Source organism: Panthera uncia (genome assembly GCF_023721935.1).
Source record: "Panthera uncia isolate 11264 chromosome C1 unlocalized genomic scaffold, Puncia_PCG_1.0 HiC_scaffold_3, whole genome shotgun sequence".
In the NCBI taxonomy this organism is placed as follows: domain Eukaryota; kingdom Metazoa; phylum Chordata; class Mammalia; order Carnivora; family Felidae; genus Panthera; species Panthera uncia.
Genome location: NW_026057584.1, coordinates 8,486,300 through 8,509,325, shown reverse-complemented (window position 1 = coordinate 8,509,325; position 23,026 = coordinate 8,486,300). Strand labels below are relative to the sequence as shown.

The 23,026-nt window shown below is 51.2% G+C and overlaps 1 protein-coding gene across 6 annotated transcripts in view; it reads left to right on the top strand.

Moving 5' to 3' along the window:
• The window catches only part of ARMC9 (armadillo repeat containing 9), a 149,258-nt gene that overhangs the window by 124,410 nt on the left and 1,822 nt on the right, over window positions 1-23,026 (top strand). For 5 of the 6 annotated variants that reach the window (XM_049614706.1, XM_049614707.1, XM_049614705.1 and 2 more), the window contains 4 exons: window positions 4,139-4,254; window positions 8,717-8,841; window positions 13,432-13,546; window positions 22,265-22,437. In XM_049614706.1, coding sequence (XP_049470663.1) covers window positions 4,139-4,254; window positions 8,717-8,841; window positions 13,432-13,546; window positions 22,265-22,437 — 529 coding nt within the window. Of the gene's footprint in view, window positions 1-4,138; window positions 4,361-8,716; window positions 8,842-13,431; window positions 13,547-22,264; window positions 22,438-23,026 lie in introns of those variants that run through there. The other variant, XM_049614708.1, reaches the window with a different exon arrangement.

Here is a 23,026-nt window from a genome sequence, read left to right as displayed (position 1 = left end):
TTTTAAGTAGAAGCATTTGCGTGCCAATAGAATCAGAGTACTTTTGGTCAGGAGAGAATGAATATTGGGTCGACCGCAAAGAGTGTCTGCTTCAGCCTCCATGTCATCTTTTGCGTGGTGGGTGGATTGATGGGTGGAGAGAGAGAGAGAGAGAGAGAGAGAGAGAGAGAACTTGTGTTTCCTTACAAAAATTCGTCCTGCTTTATTAACATGTCACAACTTATGTGATCTGCCACTTCTTGAAAATTAGTCAATGGGAAATAACATTTTTTACCTCGATTGACATGTGTTGACCATCTTTTGCTATTAAATAAATTACATTCGGCTAAATCATATGCGGCATTTTTTTATTGTGGTTCAATAAGCTGCATTTTTTTAGGAGCAGAACCTGCTTTCAAGTAAAATCTCCATCTGTCACACAGATGAAGGCTGAGTCCTCTGGACGAATAAGGTGGCTGCCAGGGACCCGTTCCATTCTCTCTCCCAACGGCCGCCGCAGCATTTCTGCAGAACTCGGTATCGTCCACAGGTTGTTGGACTAGGTATCGTTTCAGATCTTCCTGGCCTAAAAGGGCCGCACTGAAAGTGAGGGGCCCAGAGAGGGGCCTGGGGACCTGTGGGCTACTGTGTGGCTCACGCTACAAGCACAGCACGTTGTCGGGTGAGAAGGAAACAGACCCTTCTGCAAGGCAGCTGCTCTGACACGCCGGTCCTGCACACTTAACCCTCTTCCCCAAGGGCCTTTCCTCAGGCGTTTGAGTAACAGCCCAGACAGTTCTGGCCCACAGGCCAGACTCCGTTTCTTCATCCCCTGGAAAAGACACATACCATCCACCTCAAGTTATTTCGTAGGCCTGTGTGGCTTTAAAGAGACGGTACGGCTGGGGAGCCTGGCTGGCGCAGTCCGTAGAGCGAGCGACTCTTGATCTCAGGGTTGTGAGTTTGAGGCCCCATGCTGGGTGTAGAGATTACTTGAAAATAAGATCTTAAAATAAAAGGGTGCGGGGAGGTGGTACGGCCGACGGTTTTCCAAAGGCTGAAACGCTCTCCAGTGTACGTGATACGTTCCCTCTCCTCTAGGAAGGAGTTGGGAGGGTGAGCTCAGAAGGACCGTGGAGTGGAGGGGCAGGGGGAGGGTGGGGCTGGAAGGCACCTATTCACCGTCTCCCCTTTTCCAGTAGCTAAGGACTTCACCTTCTGAGCCTTCTTTGGAAAGACCCAGGCGTTCTGTCGGGAAGTATGGAGAGGGAAAGAGAAACACGAGTGTTCCTGGGGTGCCTTTGAGAATCGGACCTGAGGGTCCTGCTTCCCTGATGGGTCGTGCAGCCTGTAAAGTTACCCCGCATACTAGATGGGGCAGCACGACCGTGACCCGAAGGGAAGTCCGAGTAAAAGCAGCCGGCGGAGTGAAGTGATTGCGGTTAAAATAGCCTCTTTTTGCAGATCACACAGGAGATACAAAGGGTACTGCCTGCTAGTTCTTATTTGGAAAGCTTAATTACGTTCCGTTTCCGGGGTGCCTGGTGGCTCAGGTGGCTAAGCATCCAACTCCGGCTCAGGTCATGATCTCGCGGTTTGTGAGTTCGAGCCCCACATCAGGCTGTGTGCTGACAGCTCAGAGCCTGGAGCCTGCTTCCGATTCTGTGTCTCCCTCTCTGCCCCTCCCCCACTTACCCTTGCTCACTCTCTCTCTCTCTCTCTCTCTGTCTCTCAAAAATAAACATTAAAAAAAAACTAATTATGTTCCATTTCCTCCCCAGAAGCTCACACTTTCTCTTTCCTCTTGTCCTGCTCCCCTTCACACTCCCACCTGTCCGCCCCTATCTTCACCAGCCCAGGTGCGGCCCACCCTGCCCACCCTCCCTCGCTGGTGCTGGCCCCACAGCACAGTGAGGCCCTTTGTTCTCCCTACCTCGAACACTAGATAGACCCTAATAACTTCTCAGCAAAAATCAAGAAATCAAAGATGTAATTCCAATTTTTACAAAAGTGTCTGCTTTGTTGTTGTTGTTGTTGTTTTTACTTTTTATTTTCAAATAATTCTAGGTTCACAGGAATTTGAAAAAGTGTAGAGAGGTCCCAGGTTCACAGGAATTTGAAAAAGTGTAGAGAGGTCCCGTGTACCCTTCCCTCCAGTTTTCCCAGGGATCCCATCTTGTAGGACTGTAGCGCCATATCATGCGGGCAATCCACACTGGCACAATCCACAGACCTTATTCAGATTTCACTAGTTTTACAGTAATTTCTCTTTTAAACAAATTTTCTGAAGTGTTAATATAATCGTATTAGAGAACACTTGGAAAAGAAAGAGGAGAAAAATTCCTCTTGGTTCTACTATCCTATCTATCACTGTATTCATTTTAGTGTATATTTCCTTCCAGCCTTTTGTGTAATTTTAGCATAATTGAAGGCATCATTTATGTACAGCTTTATAATCTTTTAGTAAATGTTTTAAATAAGCATATTTTTCATAACCTAGTCTTTATCATTGTAAAAGGCCACTTACTATTTCGGATGAATATGTTGTGTTTCACTTAATTCTTCCCCTATTACTGGACACCTAGATTATTCCAGTTTTACTCTATAACAGTTTTGTAGCAAGCAACTTTGTTTATTTGATGTTTCCTGTATTTGGGGTTCTTCCACTAGGGTTTACACCCAAAGATGTGAACATCGTTACGACTACTTAAAACACCAAATTACTTCCCAAAGTAATTGAACATTACTCAGCTTTCCCTGCCACTAAGGCTTTTGATTCCTGCCAGCAGCGGGTGGGATCCTTTCTTTAATTGTCACTCATTTAATAGTTGAAAAATGATACTTTCTTGTGTGAAATTGTATTTCTAATTACTTGTAAAGTTGATCATTTTTTTCCTTCATTTACTGGCGATCTATTCTATTTTGTGACTTGACTATTGGAATTCTTTGATCACTAATGGACTGTTTCACCTACCGATTTGTACGAGCTACTTACCTAATGAAAGTCTTAACCTTTCATCTGTTAAATATGTGCAAATATTTCTTCCCAGTGTGTTGTTTACCCGTTCATTTGGCTTATCTCTAATATATAGGTGGAAAAGTTACTTTTTTTACTTAAAAAAAAATTTTTTTAAGGGCACCTGGGTGGCTCAGTCAGTTAAGCATCCAACTTCGGCTCAGGTCAGGATCTCACGGTTTGTGGGTTCGAACCCCACGTCAGGCTCTGTGCTGACAGCTCAGAGCCTGGAACCTGCTTTGGATTCTGTGTCCCCCTCTCTCACTACCCCTCCCCCACTTGTGTGCTCTATCTCTCTATTGCTCTCTATCTCTCTCAAAAATAAAACACTAAAAAAATATTTTTTAATTGTTTTAAAGCTTTTTCATTTCTTGAGAGAGAGAGTGTGAGCAGGGGAGGGGCAGAGAGAGAGCGGGGACAGAATCCCAAGCCGGCTCCATACTATGAGCGCAAAGCCCAACACGAACCATGAGGTCATGACCTGAGCCAGGATCAAGAATTGGACATTAAAGGGGCGCCTGGGTGGCTCAGTCGGTTAAGCGTCCAACTTCGGCACAGGTCATGATCTCTCAGTCTGTGAGTTTGAGTCCCGCGTCGGGCTCTGTGCTGACAGCTCAGAGCCTGGAGCCTGTTTCAGATTCTGTGTCTCCCTCTCTCTGACCCTCCCCCGTTCATGCTCTGTCTCTCTCTGTCTCAAAAATAAATAAACGTTAAAAAAAAAAAAAAATTTTTTTTTAATAAAAAAAAAAAAAGAATTGGACATTTAATGGACTGAGCCACTCAGGCACCACTGGAAAGGTTACCTTTTTATGAAACCAAATCTGCCTATCTTTTTTTTCTTCTCACTTTCAAAACTCAGTCTTCCCAGAGATGTAATTGTTACTGTATTCAACTGTTTTCTTCTCTTTTCCATGGTCTGTTTTTTTTTTTTTTTTAATTTATACTACTAAATGGCATAATACGCAAACCTAAAGGAATTTTTCCCCAAATTTCTGTGTATCTGAATACTGTGTGATCCTTCTTCACTTGTTTGCAAAGCCTCTTACTCCTATAGGTTACTTTATTGCGTGTAGCATCTGCTACCTCTAGGTCAGCTTTCAAGTAGGTGATTTCTCCAGCCCATCTCCCCTTTCCTTCCACCAGATCATGACCAACACGGGGAAGATGAGGCGGAAGGGCCTGGCCGGTGTGCAGCGCAGCGCCGACGAGCCCCTGTGCCGGCCCGTCACCCCTGGCGGCCACAGGACGGGGTACCCAGTGTAAGTCCGGGCGAAAGGAGGCGGGAATTTCTTAAGCTTTGTTTTACCTGCAGTGTAAGATGCGTGTATTGAAAACTCCGAAATAAAACGTTCACGTTGGAAAGCATTTATCTCTTCATTATTTATCTCTTGGGAATTTTTGAGGGGAAAGATGTTGTCTCCTTCACTTGAGGTTTCTTCTTCCAGAAAATGAAGTGGTAGGATTGCAGGATCTCCAGGCACTTTGCCCTGAAGAAGCCAAGTGTTGGCCAAATGTAATTTCAAAGGAAAGGACCAGAAGGAGCAGTGGGTCCACCCAGACGCGACTCTAGTCCTTCTTTTCTCAGCCGCCACCCCAGGCCTTTTGTTCTTCTGTTCGGGTGGAGTATCACAGGTTCAGACACCAAATCAACTTGGCTTAAGTAAACACACTCACTTTTTAAAGCAACCCTATGTGTGTTTAGCGGCCCAGGTTTCTTCATTCTTCAGAGCCTTGCTCCTACTGTTTATGTCAACAAAACTACAGTGTGGTTACCCAAGAGCCTCTGGTCTCCCTGGGAACCCTGTGGGCTCTGGGGGAACCCCAGCCCAAGCAGTCCAGCTGTCTAGAGAAACAGGTGCAGAGAAACAGGTACAAACCAGGGGGTTACAGAGAGCAGGCAGAAAACTGGCATTTCTTGATTCCTTCAACAAATACCGGCCATAAAATAGTTCAAGGGAACGTGACACATTTTACTCACTTATTCCCTGTAGCTGGGCAGTTTGGCTGTTTCCAGTTTTACTCTGTAGTAATTTGTAACTAACAACCAGGCCCTGGGGATGCAGCCACAAGCACAATGCGGAAAGGCCTGCCCTTTCGGAGCTCCGTGGGTGGATGCTGGCATGCCGGAGCCCCGCAGCCAGACCCCGCTCGTGTGGGACTCAGCCTAGAATTTCCAGGCCCACCCTGTGGATCGGTGATCCGTGTGATTTGGTCTCAAAACTAGCCGCCATGCGCTTCACATTTCAGGGTTATTTTAAGTTACTAGCACCGTGCTTTTTTTCTCTTAAACTTACTATCAGTATTTTCCAACTCAGCTTCCAACTATTAACGTATCGCCGCCTTGACATCTTCTCTCGGGCTCCTTCCGTGTGCATAGTATATAACTCACACACGCATACTCGCTTGGCTGAACTGTTTGAAAGAAGGCTGCAGACTTGCAACACGTCCCCTAAGAATAAGAGCATCCTGTGCTTAACCACATTATCTATCACACCTAAGAAAGCCCACATTCGCATAATATCGTGTAGTGTATCAGTATTCCCTGATTGTCCCAAGAATGTCATTGATATCTAAGAGCTTTGGTGTTTGCTTTTTGGATCCGGAATACAGCCAAGAGTCAGCTCCTAGTAAATTTGGCTTATAATATATTTTTGAACGGAAGTGATAGTGGGAACTAAGAAAATTTCATCGTGCTTTTAACGTGGGAGAGAGGACACCAAATGATCATCTTTAAAATTTTTAAGATTATCTTTGGGGCACCTGGGTGGCTCCGTCGGTTGAGCATCCGACTCTTGATTTCAGCTCAAGGTCGTGATCCCAGAGTCCCAATGTACATAATCCCGATGTGCTGGGTCAGTCGGTGGTGGCAGAGGCAGGGTGCTCCCTCCGGTCAACTCTCAGGATCTTTAGTCAAAGATTACGTGACTCCGTTCAGCCAGTCGGCTCTGATAACCTAGTATGGCCAAGAGCATATATCGAGAATCTCAGTGATCTTGGGGACCCCTGACAATATGTACTGCACACATTGGGGATACAACTCCCTCTGGAGTCAGTAATCGCACTGCTAGGATTTTATGCTGAGAAGTAATCAGCTATTCACAGCTCTGTGTACCAGGTATTTATTGCAGTGTTATTCATGAGGAAAAATCTAAATGCCCAAAGCAGAAGGCTGTTTACGTAAATTACATATCCACACAAAATGGTATTGAAAATAATGTTTTAGAAGAATATTTCATACATGGGGAGAGCCTCACAATATATTGCTAAGTGAAAAAGCAAATCATAAAACTGGGTGGATCCAGCCTGCCAGCCTCTTACAGTGATCACAGGTTGTATTTTTTAAAGTATATATTTGCAATTTGTTTGTTTTTATTCATTTTGAGAGAGAGAGTGTGTGTGCGTGCACACACACACACACACACACACGCACGCACGCACAAGTGGGGCTGAGGTGGAGAGAGAGAAAAAATCCCAAGCGACACAGAGCTCAATCTCACGAACCGTGAGATCATGACCTGAGCCAAAATCAAGAGTTGGCCCCGACTGAGCCATCCAGGCGCCCCTATATTTGAATTTAAGATATCAAATGTTAATAGTGGTTGTGTCTAGGTACTGTGAGGGCAAACCATGATTAACTGGTTTTTTAATCAAGAAAAGAAAGACTGAAAACAAAAAGACAGTCACCCTGCACAATTCAAGACCCTCTGTCACCCCAGCATCAGATGTGTGCCCCCCAGCCCTCCCTCAGCACCCCCGCCCCCAGCCTCACCCCTCCATGGATTATGGATCCCTCTCCTCCTGTCACTGTCCAAACTCAGCCATCATTTAACACCTCCTTTGCTCCACCTTCAACCTCCCTTCCTGCTGCTTTCCTTCCCCCAGGCCTTTCTGGTCCCCAAGTGCCCTCCCCAGGTCCTCTCTGGCTGCCTCCCTGCCCCCTCCCCCCCTTTCATAGTCCGCAGCGTCTGGCAGTGACTTCAGGTTACTGCTGCCACGGCCACCGGTGACCTTGCAGTTTCCAGCCTCAGGGGACGCTCAGCATCTCTCGAGGTTGCCGCTGCTGACCACATTCCTGGTCACTCACCCACCCCCACATCCCACTGCCTTGTCGGCTTGGTCCCCAAATCATCCCTCTTCCTCCTAAAATGCCCCGTTTCTGGTCCCCACCCATCCTGCTTGTGCTGGGGTCTCCATTACATCCTGCAGACACAAAATCCCATTCCATTGTGGACTTGCCCCAGGTGCTAGGTATGTCCCCGCAGCACCCTGAGTCTGCGCTTCCTAGGGGAACACCACCGTCCCCTCAGCCCCCTGCTTCAGGGAATGGCGTTAACACCCCCAAACACCTGAGCCAGCCTTCCCTCTCCCAGCCCTGGCCCTTCCCCTCTGCCCTCCTGAGCCATCTCTTCTCCCCCAGTGGTTCTCCCTGCCACGGTCCACCGTCCGTCACCCCAGAATGAGGTTTCTAGCACGTCATCATGGGATGTCATTTCTGTGACTCCTGTGTCCCTTAGGGATCAAATCTAATCAAACCCTGGCTGACAGGGTCCTTCTCGGTTGACCCCCCACCTTGACCCTGGGCCTTGAAGCTCTTCCCCAGGACGCCCTGTCCCCTCCAGCCTGCATTTTTTTTTCCCTTTGGTGGTGCCTTAAATATTTCTGTAACAATGCAGCATAAATATATACTTTTTTTTTTTTTTTTTTTTTTTTTTTGCCTCTCCATCTGCCTCCTGGTGTTACTTCCCCAGTGGAAAAATTTCCCCCCTTTGGCCCCAGGCAGTCCTGACTCAGAGTTCAGGACTGGCTGAATGCCACACACACACACACACACACACACACACACACACACAGCCTTTCCTGCCCCTCCGGGCAGCTTAACGTCTACTTGTCTTTGCTACTGGAACTGACATTCGAGAACAGCCATCTCACAGGGCCCACCCTTAGGAAAAACACCCTGTACTTGCCATGGTGTGCCTCCCACCAAGCCCTTGCTGGGCAGGTGGCTAGCAGCTCCTTGCTGAGGACCGTGCCCACCTGGAGAGCCTCCCCTGGGATCTGTTGTCAAGTCTGAACGGAGAGCCGGCCTACTTCCCACCACCTCTCTGGCGGGGGGATCCCTGGCTCCCACGCCTGGCTGGGGGTCCCGCACGATGAGGCACCCGACAGGTGTCTGCCAGGTGAATGCGTCTGCCTGGGCCGGCTCCACCGCCCCGGGTGCCGTCAGGCGATGTAGGCACACTTAGGTGTTGACATAGAGCGAGCTCTCCCCGGTCCCGGGCCTGTCCAGCTCTTGTCATGGCTGACGTGACACATCATGTCTCTTCTGATGGCATTCGTCCGTTTGCTAATCTGCTTCATCCTCTGAGGAAAAACCAGAAGCTGGGTGCCTTCAACGGTTTGGTTGAAATGCCCTGCTCCCACGTCCCCCAAAGCCAAAAGATGCAACTGTGTGTCGGACAGATACTATATATCAGTGTGCATTTATAGGAGCTAAGAGGGTACATTCTAGTTTCCGCCAATACCTTTAAAAAAAAACCTCATATCTGCCTAACTATGTGTTAAGCATATCATATCTGATAGCTATCATATGTATTAGATATCCATTTAACAAAGGAACTTCGGGGGCTCCCGCTCCCTGTCTTTGTTTCTGGCGTCTCACGGTAGGCAGCAAATTCCTCCTGGCTACCTGTATTTACTGCTGTGTTTCATTCTTCCCTCCAGGCCGGAAGACCATCCCGTTCCTCCCCAGATGGCCCAACGTGCGGGAAACGGCGGCCTCCCGTCCCTGACAAGCGCCCCCCGTCCAGAGCACCAGGGGGGTGAGGCTGGTGCTTCGGGGCCTTCACGTAAGAACGGAACGCCGGTGGCGTGGGGACCGGGCAGCAGCAGCCACACACCCGGAGAGGCCTCGTGCTCACACCCTGGTCTCGGCCTGGTCCCGAGGCCCGCTGACCCGCAGCCACGCGGCCACACCTGCCCGTGGCCTGTTCCTCCAGACCCCCTTCTGTCGCAGCATAGTGAGCACTGCCGACGTCTGCAAGCGAGTAGCGCGACACTTGTGCTGGGGAAAGCTGCGTTTGACGTGAGCTTTCCGAGTAGTCACGTCTCAGAAGGCGATGTCGATTCATGACCGAGGCTTTGGCACCTCAGACTTTGCACGAGGCGCGCGGCCGCGTGTTCGAAGGCTGGCCTGAGACAGAAATGTGTGAGCAGGGGCACACGCATGGATAAAAAGTATTTTTTTTTAGATGCCAGAAAAAATATATATGCTTTGAATCGGATATGTACGAAAGGTTTTATTTTGTTTTGTTTTTTTAATTTTCAAGAGGAAATTAAAAGGATATGAGCAGGCCAGATAAGACTGTAATCTCCATTCAAACGGGAAAAACAACAGAGGAGCAGGTCAGATTCCAGTATGAGAAACATCTGAGAACTTTTATAATCTGCTCACAATTGGATTCGAACGCTGCTAAGCCCCGGTTCAGAGCGGTAGGCTGGTCACAGAGCCGGAGGAAAGCCAGGTTGTTGGAGAGTCTGGGGGAGGGTCTCCTGGTTAGGGACAGTTTTAGAGGTTTTGCCACCTTAAATCATGTGTTATTTTACATGTTTTGTTAGAGCTGTAAACGTTAATATGCCCTCGCTGAAAGCTGACTAGCTCCACCATTTGTCCAGAGATTTCTGTGCCAGAGTGGAGGTTTTAGGTGGTCTAACCACTTTTGCCAGTTTCACCTAATGCCCTTTGAGTTAAAAACGATTTCAAGTTCAGCCTGGACTTCTGAAAAGTTGCATTTAGGGCCGTTTATTTATCAGGTACGTCCTTGTTTTACCAAAGTGACCACCAGGGTGGCCCTGTCTTGCACTGATTATCAGTATGGTCCTGGATTTTGGAAGGATTTAGCATGTGTTCCATGTAGGATGGAGGCGTTCGAGGCCGCCGTGGATGGAGTAGCTGCGTGGCCGCTGACGATACTGCTGGAGATGTTGATGTCATTGTGATTTTCAAACACAATTCCTTTAGCCCTGACAAAGTCGAGGCCCTGGCAAATCCCGGTTCCTCACATGAAAACAGTGGGCAGCCACCAGGGGACCCAGCCTGGGTGATCAGCACGGTCCCCAGTGCCTCCCCCTGGGGAGGCAGCAGCCCCTCCACATGGGCCACCTGGAGCCAGGACAGCCGCTTGGCCGGAGTTAGCTCTGATCGCTGAGACCATGTCTCCCATGTTCCACGTGCCCCCTTCTCCTACCTGCTCCTCTCTGCTTAGGCCTGGCTGGGACCCGGGACCCCCACCCTACTCATCAACTCCCCTCCCGCCTCAGTGGGCTCCAGAACTAACCACCCTCACTCCATGGGCCAGAAACCGGCCACAGGAACCATTCTCCCCTGCCCTGCACGGCCTGCTGTCAGCCTCAGGGCAGCACCCCTAAATCTCTCTTATAATCCTTTTCCTTGACCGAGGGTCTCCTGTGGGAAGCCAAGCCTCCGCCGGGTTAGTGGCTCTCCCTGGGTCATTTAGGGAGCCTTTAGGGAGCATTTGTGGTGTAGATTCTGTTCTTCCTTCTGCCGTCTTCCGGGCTTGCCCAGCTGCAGCCACCCCAGAACCGATGTCCCGGGACCACTGGTCCGCTCCCTCGGTTGGTCTTGTCGCCACCCTCCCTCCCTCTTCTCACCCAGCCTCTGTGTGAGGACGACTGGCAAGCAGCCTTGGGTTTATGTGCTTAGAATGCACATAACCAGGGGCCCCTGGGTGGCTCAGTCAGATAAGCATCTGACTCTGATCTCAGTGCAGGTCTTGATCTCAGGGTTGTGAGTTCAAGCCCCATGTTGGGCTCCACACTGAGCATGAAGCCTGCTTAAGTAAAAACAAAAACAAAAGCCAAAAACAAGAACACACATAAGCAGTGTTGAGACTGGTTCTGAGGCTGCATCTGGGTCAGCAGATCAGAGGGCTAGAGAGGGAGACCACACTGGTGGGCTGGGTGGCCACCCTGGCCCTCGTTGTCTTCTGTGTAACTCCTTTCCTGTCAGAAGCCTGATTTGACTTCCTCTGGACCCCTCTGTCCATATAGTCCTGCTTCTCCGGCCCTTTCTCTTGCTTCCGTGCTCTGGCTCACTTTGTCCACCCCCCCCACACACACGCCCCCAGCCCGATCTGGCCTCGCCCAGCTACTCCTCAGAGGCCCCTCACACATGACTTGCTGCTAAGCCTGGCCTCCTGGCCTTCACTCATACTGGGAATTCATGCCACACCTCCGACCCAGCGGGAACCCACCACGGTGGCCTCGAGCGCGTTAGCCCAGGAAGCCCCTTCACACCTCTGCATTCAGTCGATGCTAAAGGTGAAAACTCATGATGGGGAACCTGTGGAATCCTCCAACCGCTCGATCAGCTGACCGCAGGGCCAGAAAGTACATTTCTTTTTAGGCAAAGGGACTGGCTCCACAGAGCCAACAGGAAATAGTTCCCAAAGGAAAAAGCCAAGAATGTGACTTAGAATTTTGTTATGACATTGGCCTGGGGGGAATTTATTCTCATTCCCCCTCAACCAAGGCTATCTCAGATATCAAAGTCGCATACCTTGTCAGTGGCCTCAAGTGAAAATGCCCAGCCTGGTCTGAAATGGATCCACAGGCGGGAAAACAGTACTTCATCCCAGGAAGCCTCTGGTGCATGCACACAGCTGCTGGTGTCCCCCAGTCCCCAGCTTTCAGTGGATCTGTCCTTCTGTGGTGGGAGTTCTGAACGTCTACGTGGTGACATTCAGTGGAGGGAGTGGGAAGGGGTGTAGGGGATGACTACTATTTGGTGACAGGACCAAAAAGACCTCAGAGGGTCTCAGGACAGCTCAGCTTAGTTCCTCCTCCCTCCTGCCAGGGGGCTTTCCCACCCACCCCCCAACCTGTCCCTCCACCCACTCCCACCTGGGAAAGCTCCTGATCCTGGAGGACTACCCACCCTTGGGCGCCATCTTGGTGGCACCATTAACTGGGATGGGATTTTCTGTGTAGCCCAGCACACAGCTGTATGTGGTTCCACTCAATTATTTCTTCATACACCTAAAGTCTGTGTCCCGGGCTATATTATAAGCTTGTAGAGCAGAGAGCACAGACAGGCCAGTTGTCCACTGGAGAACAGATCAGAGAAGGCTGAATTTCCAGGTCCAGTCCCAGCTTTAAGTGGAGACTGTCCTGGTGGGCTGTAAATAATGCCACCCATTGGGCTCCACACCAGAAACAGAGTCCCTGTTTGGGTCAAAAGATAGTTACCTGGAAGTCAAAGCTGTGTCCCTTGCTATGCGTTTGAGGAAACCTGCAAAGAAGATTGTTTATATTGAAGATAAAGTAGAGGCCACGTTGCAAAGGTACCAGGGACATTTTTAAATGAAAGGGCTCGGGGCTCCTGGGTGGCTCAGTCGGTTAAGCATCCAGCTGTTGATCTCGGCTCAGGTCATGATCTCACAGTTCGTGAGTTCGGCCTCCCCCTGGGGCTCCGTGCTGATGATGCAGAGGCTGCTTGGGATTCTGTTTTTCCTTCTCTCTGCCCCTCCCCCACTTGTGTGTGCTCACTTTCGCTCGCTCTCTCTGTGTCTCTCTCAAAATGGATAAAACTTTAAATGAAAGGGCCGGAAGGAGCTTGGACTAAGGACATAGCAAATCTGGACTCTGTCACAGAATTGCTTTCATGGTGGCGTGAAGCCCTTTGGCTGTAGAACAAGAAGAAAAGTGGGGCCGGAGAAGAAGGGGTTCATATCATTTGAAACACAGAATAGGTCCCTCCCCGGGCCCTCAGAAGAGCTCCCCGGCAGTGTCGTCTGGGACTTCTCGGTCATTTCCCTGTGAAGGTCTCCAGGGTGACCCAGGCAGCCTGCTCCTTGTCCATGATGTCAGCACGAACACTGCTGGCTGGGAATTAGGGCAGTGCCTGCCCCTGTGGGTGGACTGGGGGATTCGGGCCTGAAGGGTCCTGGGGTAGCTCAGGGGGAAGAGGGCCCCACCTCTGGGGTTGCCGAATCCGGCAAATAAAAGTACAGGACACCCAGCTGAATTGGAATTTCAGACAAACAACAAATAGTTTTTTACCGTGCCTCCATGCTCCTCTGCATTGGCACCAAGCAGCGACCGAGGGAGACAGTTCCACGTTTGTCGGCTTTTCCCTGAGAGACAGAGGGGGGGCCAGGAGAAGCAACGGGGCCAAAGGTCTGTGGTTCCCTGTGCTGCGTGTGTATCCAGCCAGAGAGCTCGCGCTGCGCCCCCAGGTTGTAAGCATGCCGAGCGGCCGCCTGGAGACTTCTCGGGCTGCACACAAGCGAACAAGTCCTCCCTGGTGGGCTCCAGGGAGCTGTCAGGGGCTCGCGTGGGCATGTGCTGTTCTTGGCTTTGGGGCCCAGCCCAGTAAGGAGCATCCTCAAAGAGTCCACTGAACTCTCTCTCCTCCCCAGCCTCCACGGTGGACATCAAACCGGGAGAATGGTTGCCAGCGGGACATCAGGGAGAGGTTCGTCTGCCCTCGGCGGGGGACCCCAGCCAGGCCCTAGGCGGTGGAGACACCACCAGGTAGGGACGGGGAGGTGTCCTGGGAGGGCTCCTCTGTGGTCCAGGCTCTGACTCTGACAGCGCAGGAGCGTTTCACTGGGGCCCGAAGCACCCTACGGAGATACCCAGGGGCTTGTGGCCACCACACCTGTTAACCTCAGAGCCCACGGGGAGGCACCTGCCACCTGAGAATTATCGCTTGTCAGACCGGAAGGAAAGGAGACTCATAAACCTACCCAAGGGACTAGTTTTAAGAACTGCAAGCTGAACGTGTTTGTGAGGATGTGTGATTTGGGGTAACTTGTGAACAGTGTCCTATCTTAGCGGTTTGCTTTTGGAGAAGATAGGATGGATGGGAGAAAGATGGAGAACGAGGTTAGTGAAATGGTTTCGCTCAGATGTCACCTTCCTATAAAGTTTTTTTTTTTAATGTTTATTTTTGAGAGACAGAGAGAGAGAACACAAGCAGGGGAGGGGCAGAGAGGGAGTGAGACACAGAATCCAAAGCAGGCTTCAGGCTCTGAGCTGTCAGCACAGAGCCTGACGCGGGGCTCGAACCCACGAACCGTGAGATCATGACCTGAGCCAAAGTTGGACGCTTAACCGACTGAGCCTCCCAGGTGCCCTCCAGACCTTCCTAAAATAGACACAGGATCCCACACAGAATACAAAGGTGTTTTCTCTTCCTCTGCACCAAATGAGTACAGACTGGCCTTTGATGCGTCACTTGGGGTTCTTTAGAATGGAGAAAGTCTGGGGCTCTAAGCCTCTTCCTTCAGATCTCAGGGAGCTTGCTCAGGGAGAGGGGCCTAGCCCTGGTCTCAGCCTATCTGCCGGGCACCCCAGCTGCCCTCACCGCGTCCGCCCGGCCACGCGGTGCCCTGCGGCCTGTGTAATTTCAGGATGGAGAAGCCAGCCTTCTGCACTAAAACACTGGCCTAGAACCGTGTTTAACATGACTACACCCTTGGAGTCTCTGATTTAGAGGAACTTTGCCATGGTGACCGGTCAGGCCTTCTGTGCCCCCACCTTTCTATAGAATTGGGAAGTATTTCCACGACTGCGTCAGCAGCGAGCAGGCCCGCACCCCAGCTGTGGTCACGGCTGACCTTGGCCCGGTCTGGAGTTCCTTGAGCGGCAGAGCCTTGCGGAGCCACAGACTCCAGACCCCTGAGGCGCGAAGCCTCCCCCACGCCCTGCAGACGCTTCCCCCTGGCAGTGTAGAGGGTCAGAGGAACCAGCCTGCTGGCTGCCCCCCCCCATACCCAGGCCCCCGCTGCCCTTCCTGCAGGCTCCCGCAGATGGAAGTCACACACACAGGAGTCCCCGCTGAGCTCTCGAGGCTGCAGGGACACCTGGAGTGGCCTCTGCCCCCAGAGCAGGCAGACGGCCTAGCAGAACCACGCACACAGTCTGAGAAGGCAGGCAGCGAGAGGGTGCTGCGGCCCATCCCCCTTTCTGGGTGGGCGGCATCCCGGCACCTTCCTTTCCCACCACTGCGGGCAGAGATTGTGGCCAGGCACGGGGTAGAAGGGAAGTCAGGGTTTCCAGAGGCAGCAGGGCTGCTTGGGGTGGAGCCAGAGGAGTTTGGGGCCTGCACTGGGGTGGGGGCCAGTCCTGTCAAAGGCTGTAAAAGATGGCAGAGGCTGGGGGCCGTGGGGGGCCTTGGGGGCCAAGCATCTGGTCTCCTCCGGCTCAGCCCCTGACCAGCCGGGGACCCAGGGACCCACCTCCCCGATCTGGGGCTCCTCCCCTCTCTCAGAGTGGCTGAAGGCGTGCTCCCTCAGGCTGGTCCACAGCTCAGGGATTCTCTGACTCTTGGCACCTCCGCGAGGTGGGGGCCCCAGAATGAGAAAGCTCAGAGGGGTAAGCCAGAGGCTGGCGGGGCCCCCTGCCATGCCAGCCCCCTGCTCTCAGGCCCGGACCAGATCCCACATCTCGGCCAGACCAAACCTGCTGTCCTGGGGCTAGAGCCGTTTCTTCTCTCTTCCTGTAAAGGCAGAATTCATTGCTGAGACTTACCAGTGGGGATAATCCTCTCTCTCCAGAATAAGTGTTTTCTTGTTTTCTTTTTAATGTTTATGTATTTATTTTGAGAGAGAGGGAGCGTGCACAAGTGGGGGGGAGGGGGAGAGAGAGAATCCCAAGCAGGCTCCATGCTGTCAGCGCAGAGCCCAACATGGGGCTCGAACCCATGCACCCTGAGATCAGGACCTGAGCTGAAATCAAGAGTCTGACGCTTAACCGACTGAGCCACCCAGGCACGCCCAGAATAAGTGTTTTCATAGTTGGCAGGGGACCCCACAGGCTCTCCTAAGAAACCTTCCCCCTGGTTACACTAAGTGGGCTGACCCAGTTGGCCCTCCAAGCTCCTCTTGGGCACAAATGCCCCGTTGGGGTTAAATCCATGGGTGCTCCCACCTTAACGTGAATCCTGCTCTTACTTTAAGCCCGGGGAAAGGGAGTATTCTGTCTGAGGAAGAGGAGGAAGGAAAGAGGGAGAAGGATACAGTTGGGCCACCCACCTCCCTCTCCACTGGCTATGTGACCCCTGCCAGCAACATTCTCCCCCCACCCCTGGCCTCCACTTCACCGGCTGCCCCAGGTCTCAGCTAAGCACCCCATCCTCCTTCCTGACCCCAAAGGCCAGTCACGCAGCCGTGTTCCCTTGCACAGGGGCACAGAGCACTGCGGTCACTTGGTCCATGGCTCTAGGGGGTCTGCCCCTGTGTTTGCACCTGGCCTGGAGCAGGCTCTCAAAATATTTGTTGGATGAATCAGCTAAAAGGGAGAGCGAGTGGCTCTCTGCATGGCTTGATGGGGGACATTTGTCCCTCTGCTTCCCCCAGCCCCTCTCTCTTAGTCCTTAGAGTGAGGACAGCCTCTTGCCCAGAAGACAGGCCGCGGGGTGGGCCCTGCTTGGCTGCTGGTATCCCTGGAAAGCTCTGGAGCTGCGGTTTGGGGCAAACGGTAGATTAAACCATACTCTCATGGCTTAGCCCCAGATTGGAGGCGGTTTAAAGATCACTGAGGCTCCAGTTCCATTCTAGTGGCTTCCAGCCACTAGTCTGACCATGAAACTGGCTTTCTGGAAGCCAGGGAGTCAACGGTTCAGACCTTGTGATCGTACCGTCTCCCTCCCCCTCCCCCATGCCAAGGGGTTCCTGTTCTGTTTTCTGTCTGCTTCATAGAATCCCTAGTATTGAGTAGTTGGGGAAGATACTGTTAACCAAGCCAGCACATGGTCCATGCAGAGAGGAGCCCAGCTGGACCGACCGGGAGGCATTTGCCTGGACGGTGCCTCCCTGTGGCCCAATGATGGGCGGAGGGAACAGGCTCCTCAGGTCGGAGCACTCGCTCCTGCACAGATGCCCGCTACCCCCCGCCCAGGCCAAGATCCAAAGACAACGGTGTCAAAGTTCCTGTCCCGAGACAGACAGGAAACGACTCTTCTGCAAGTATTATGGCTTTTAGAAAATAAAGAAGAAAGAAATTCTGCATGTGTTTACATACATGCTTTATCCCCCTCACGTGTGTCCCCAAATGTGGCATATGGGGTAGCTCATGACAGCACTACGATGCATCCAGCTAAAAGAAACTAGAAACTAGGAACCAGGAAGTCAGGGGAATGAGGACAGGAGCCCCGCGTGTCCATGTGCAGACATGGTGGGCGACCTTCTGGATCTGCCTTCATCTGCTGTGTCCTCCCCCCGCACCCCTCTCTGGGTTCTGTTAGTGGATAGATGAAATATCTTGAATCCTGATGGGCAGAGTCCACTAAGGGGACCCCCAAGCACTGTCGTTTGTGCCTTAATGGCCTCTTGAATAATTGCCTGTCTTGCAGGACACCTGCAATTTACATATGTAGTGAGGTTTTCCTTTTCCCTCTACTACCCAGCACCATTATCCCTGCGGCAACTTAGTTTTCCTAAGTCATAGGTGACTGCCATCCTGAATTTCCTTTCCGCGTGCTTTTCCTGCTCTACCCTAATCTGGCCTCATCTCCTACCAAACCATCACCATTTCCTGGCTCTGGCTCCTTGCTGCTCAGAGTGCTCAGGTCACCGTTCAGAGGTGCTGGGGGCCTGGAGGCCAAGCTGACCTCTACCTCTGCCTCCCTCGGTGTCCTTCCCAGAGGGCCTTGATGCCATCCCCCATGCCGAGGTCGGGGACAGTGGCCAGCATCCTCAGTCAACACCACCACCCCCTACAGCAGCCCGCACTGTGGTTTGGGCTCTGCTGAGGGCCACCTTCTCCAATGCTGGAGAAGGAGCCAGAAGGAGCCCCTTGTCTGCGGGTGCTCTTTTCCCAAACAACACTACCGTGGCCAAACAAAGGTTGGGTCCTAGGGCAGAGAGGAGGCTGGCTTTGACGGTGTATTAGCCAGGGTTTTCCAGAGAAAGAGAACCAACAGGATGTGTGTGTGGGGTGGGGGGTCAGTTATTTTAAGGAGTTGGCTCGCATGATTGCAGAGGCTTGGCAAATCCAAAATCCGCAGGGTAGGCCAGCAGGCCGGAGACCCAGGGAAGAGTTGCAGTTGGAGTGCAAAGGCAGTCTGCCGGCACAGTTCCTTCCCGCTCAGGGGAGCTCAGACTTTGTCTATTTGTGCCTTCAACTGATTGGATGAGGCCCACTCCCCACTAGGGAGAGCAATCTGCTCAAAGTCGGCCTATTTAAGTGTTAATCTCGTCCAAAAAAACACCCGCACAGAAATATCCAGAATAATGTTTGGCCAAATATTTAGGCACCATGGCCCAGCAAAGTTGGCACATAAAGTCAACCGATACATAAGAGTTTTTTCATACACATTGCCAAATTGTTCTCCAAAGGGACAGGACCCTTTTCTGGTTGCTCTGGCGTTGGGAGGTTATATATAGACTTCTAGCCCTGTTACCCAGACCTTTCTCTCCCTTCACTTCTTGCCAACTCATCTCAGCGTCCCCCCTTCCCTGCCACCTGACCTTGCCGCCCATTGGCTCTGAGGCCCCATGCAGTGAAGCTGGCCAGCCCTCCTGGGCTTGCACAGCTCGCTCCTTCAAATCTGGCCTCCCTGTCCCATGACCACGTGATGGACATCCCCAGGTAACCCACAGCTAACCCTGTGCCAGGAAGAGCTGCCAGTGTTCGCCGAGTCACTTTTTTTAGTTTCTCTTAGTCGCTCCTTCTTAAAATGTAGTAGGGCTACAGTTTTAAATGGTCAAGATGGTCATTTTTATGTTATGTACATGTTATCACAATTTAAAAATAATTAACCACTATAACAGTACCGAAGATATCAAAATTAGAATAGCAAAATAGGAAAAAAAATCATTTGAACCAAATAATATTTTCAAAAAACAACAAACACACACCTCAGGGTACCAGGGTAGCTTAGTCAGTAGAGCGCGCGACTCGTGATCTCGGAGTCACGGGTTCGAGCCCCACGTTGGGCATAGAGCTCACTTAAAAAAAAAAAACAAAAAGTAAACCACCTCACTAAACCACATAAAAATCGTCTTTATATGTGCAAGAAAAGCATCATCAGTGTGACTCATTTCATTATTTTATCTTTGTGCTCTGGTCAAACTGCCCTACTTCTCTGTGAACTTCCTAAGAGCAGAAATTTGGTCTCGTTGACCTTTGATCTCCAGGGCCTGGAACAGTTTTTTGCACACGTGTGCATTATCAATGAATGAAAGAAAAGCAAAATGTTAGGGAAAGGCATGATATATTCCAGTAGATCCATCGGATGAAATATATATATATATATATATATATATATTATAAACATATAATATTTATATAAAAATCCTCCATTATAAATAATAGTGGAGGCTACTCAGAAGTCTAGAGAGCAGGTGGAATGAGGGTCATAAGAACAGGGAAGTATCGGGGCCCTGGGTGTCGGTAAACTTCCATCTCTTAATTTTAGCTCAGATCATGATCTCGTAGTTTATGAGATCGAGCTTCACATCGGGCTCCGTGCCGACAGCTGGGAGCCTGGAGCCTGCTTGGGATTCTCTCCCTCCCTCTCTCTGCCCCTCCCCCACTCATGCATGTTCTCTCCCCCAAAATAAATAAAAATAAACATTTTTAAAAATTAGAAGAATAGGGGCGCCTGGGTGGCTCAGTCAGTTAAGCGTCTGACTTCAGCTCAGGTCACGATCTCGAGGTCCGTGAGTCCGAGCCCTGCGTCGGGCTCTGGGCTGATAGCTCAGAGCCTGGAGCCTGCTTCCGATTCTGTGTCTCCCTCTCTCTCTGCCCCTCCCCTTCATGCTCTGTCTCTCTCTGTCTCAAAAATAAATAAACGTTAGAAAAAAAAATTAGAAGAATATAGAGCAGCATGTAAGTATGAATACAAGTATGTGAAAACGCACATGCGTGTAAAAGGTACAACGTGGAAAATATTCAGGGAAATACTATTATAAATGATATAAAAAGATAATTTCTTCTTAAAGAAAAAAAAGTCATGGGGGCACAAGGCTGGCTCAGTCAGTAGAACACGTGACTCTTCGTCTCAGGGTCGGGAGTTCCAGCCCTGTGCTGGGGCATGGAGCTTACTTCACGGACGTATGTACACACATACATATACATACATTTTTTTAAACAAAGAAAAAATCATTTTAAACTTTAATAAAATACTGTAAGGCTAAACCTCCCTATCCTTTCCAATCTGGTATCAAAGATGTATTGCCCAAAGTATGGGCAGTTTTTATGCCAGACTTGTCCTAAATTTGAATTTGGAAATTTTCCAGATGTTTAAGTTTTATTTTTCTAATGATTAGAGTAAAATAGTCTCGATGTAAGAAAAAAAAAAAAAAAAAGGAAAGAAAAAAGAAAGAAAAAAAAGAGGGGCATATAGAAATATAGAAGTGAATCCAAAAATTCCAGTTTCCTCCCAAGGCCCACTCCCCAAGAGCCAGAACCCCAAGTTATGGGGCCCACGATGGGGCTCAGGACACAACCTCCCTTGCAGAATCATCACAGCTGCCCTCCATTTTACAGGTGGGGAAACTGAGGCTCCCCAGATGTCAGCAAACTTGCTTACATTGCAATGCACAGCAAACCGTGCACCAACTCTGTGAAGCCCGTAGACTAAGGCACCCACTTAGGGAAGGAACACGGACCTGCCATTTACGGAGCATGCGCCAGGCTGGCAGCTGGGCTGATGCTTACATTAGCTCGTTCAGTGGCTATGACAACCCTGGGTGACAGCCTGGGACTCCGGTCTTCAGAGTTATAGTCAGGAAAATGGGCACATAGGCAGCAAGGGCCCCAGAAGTCAAGGAGGGAGGAGCGTGGATCCAGCTCAGTGACAGCCAGACAGCAAAGCACTGGGCAGGGGAGTCCGCAACTCCAGCTGGGTGACTGGGAGGTCACAGAGCCACGATCTCACTCCCAGGATTTCTCGTCCAACAGCACCGAGTTTCAGTGGCTGCAGGTGCTGGAGGAAAGGAAGGCCCTGGTTCCAAGTCAGGTCCACTGTCTCTGTGAGGCTGCTCCCCGGGGCTGGGAGGCAGATAGCATCTGGAGAACAGCTGGCTGTAAGATCCCACTGGGCTCAAATCTTGGCCTCACAACCTGCTTGTTATGTGTGTGACCTTGGGAAGTTCACAAACTTGGGGCCTCAGTTTCTACATCTGAAAACCGGGGCAGTACTGCCTGCCCCACAGGATCATTTGGGGGCTCAATGTCACCTTCCCAGCACGGCCTTCCCTGGCCACCACGTCTAAAATTAGTTTCCTATTGCTGCTGTAACAGGTGACCACAGAGTTAGTGACCTGAACACCACAAATGTACCACCTTACAGTTCAGTGGGTTAGAAGTCCGACAGGGCTCTCACTGGGCTGGAATCGAGGCATACACGGGATACACTGTTTCCCCGAGTTCTATGGGAGAATCTCTTTTCTGCCTTTTCTGGCTTCTAGAGCCCTCCTGCCCTCCTTGGCTGGCGGCCCCTTCCGCCATCTTCAAAGCCGGCAGCCTTGCATCTCTGTCTTTCTTCCGTGGTCTTACCTATTTCTCTGTGTTCTTCTGCCTCCCTCTCCCACTTTTAAGGACGCTGCGGTTTCCCGGGGCTCGCCCTGATAATCTAGGATAATCTCCCTAGTTTAAAGTCAGCAGATTAGCAACCTCGATTCCACTGCAGCCTTAATTCCCCCTTTGTCAGAAAAGGCTCCAGGGAGGAGGACGTGGACAGAATGGGGGGCCATTACCCTGCTGGCCACACCTTCCCTGGCCACCCTCTCACTTCAACACTCTCAAGCTCCCTGTCCCCCTTCTCTGCTTCATCCCCTCCTTAGCGTTTATTCCTTTTTTTAAAAATTTTTTTAATGTTTATTTATTTTTGAGAGTGAGAGAGAGACAAAGTGTGAGAGGGGGAGGGGCAGAAAGAGAGGGAGACACAGAATCGGAAGCAGGCTCCAGGCTCTGATCGGTCAGCACAGAGCCCGACGCGGCGCTCGAACTCACGGATCGTGAGATCATGACCTGAGCTGAAGACGGATGACCAACCGACTGAGCCACCCAGGCGCCCCAGCATTTATTCCTTTTTTTTATTATCTCCCTCCTCCCCTAGAATATGAGCTCCATGGGGGCAGGGATGTATGCCTCCGGGTGCCCGGCTCTACCCCACCCCTACCCCATGCCCAGGACAGTGCCTGCCTGGCATCTTTGTGCTCACAATGGCAAGTCCTTCCTTCCTCCTGTGACTCCTAGCCATGCAGTGGCTGTGACTCTAGACTACACGTTTTGTTCCAGGGAATTTACATCGGCCTTCACCTGCAAGCCCCGGACCCCCCGGACACCTGAGATCCTGGACCTGAACCCACCCAAGGCCAAGGCATCCGCTCTGGCCCCTCAGTTCTCCTCGTGCGGCCCCCAGCAGGCCAGCCGCCCCAGCTCCATGACCTCCTCCACGAGAGGACCACAGAGTAAGTCAGACTGGAGGGAAGGGCACAGAGCTCCTCTGTGCCCAGCAGGCACAGGACCAGGACCCCAGGCAGTGGCTTCTTGTGCCCTAGGGACAGATCCGTTCTTCACCAGCCTTTCTATTTATGAAATTGCCATTGGCCCTGGTGCCTCATACACAAGCTGGTAAACAGAGACTGTCCAGGCAGTGCCTCTCGGAGTTAACATTCCCCCACCCCCACCCCCGCCTGTGGGACTTGTGTGATCGGCCCTGAAAACCTGGACCTCCTTCCTGGCGGGAAGCAGGCAGCCTCAAAATCCAACAGAAGCAGGTGCCTTGGAGGGAGGGCCACCAGAGGGACTGAGAGTGCGGTGGGCCCAAGGGGCCTCCTTCCTGCCCTGTTGCCCACTGTGAAGACCACTTCCTCTCTCCCCTCCCCTCCTAGCCTCAGCCGGTTGACCACACCAGAGCCTGGACCCTTCCAAAGAGTCTAAAGATAAGGGAAGGTCGCCTGGCTGGAGTGTGTGCCTCTCGATCTCAGGGCTGTAGCTTTGAGCCCATGTTGGTTGTAGAGGTCGCGTCGAAAAAAAAAAAAAAAAAAAAAAAAAAAA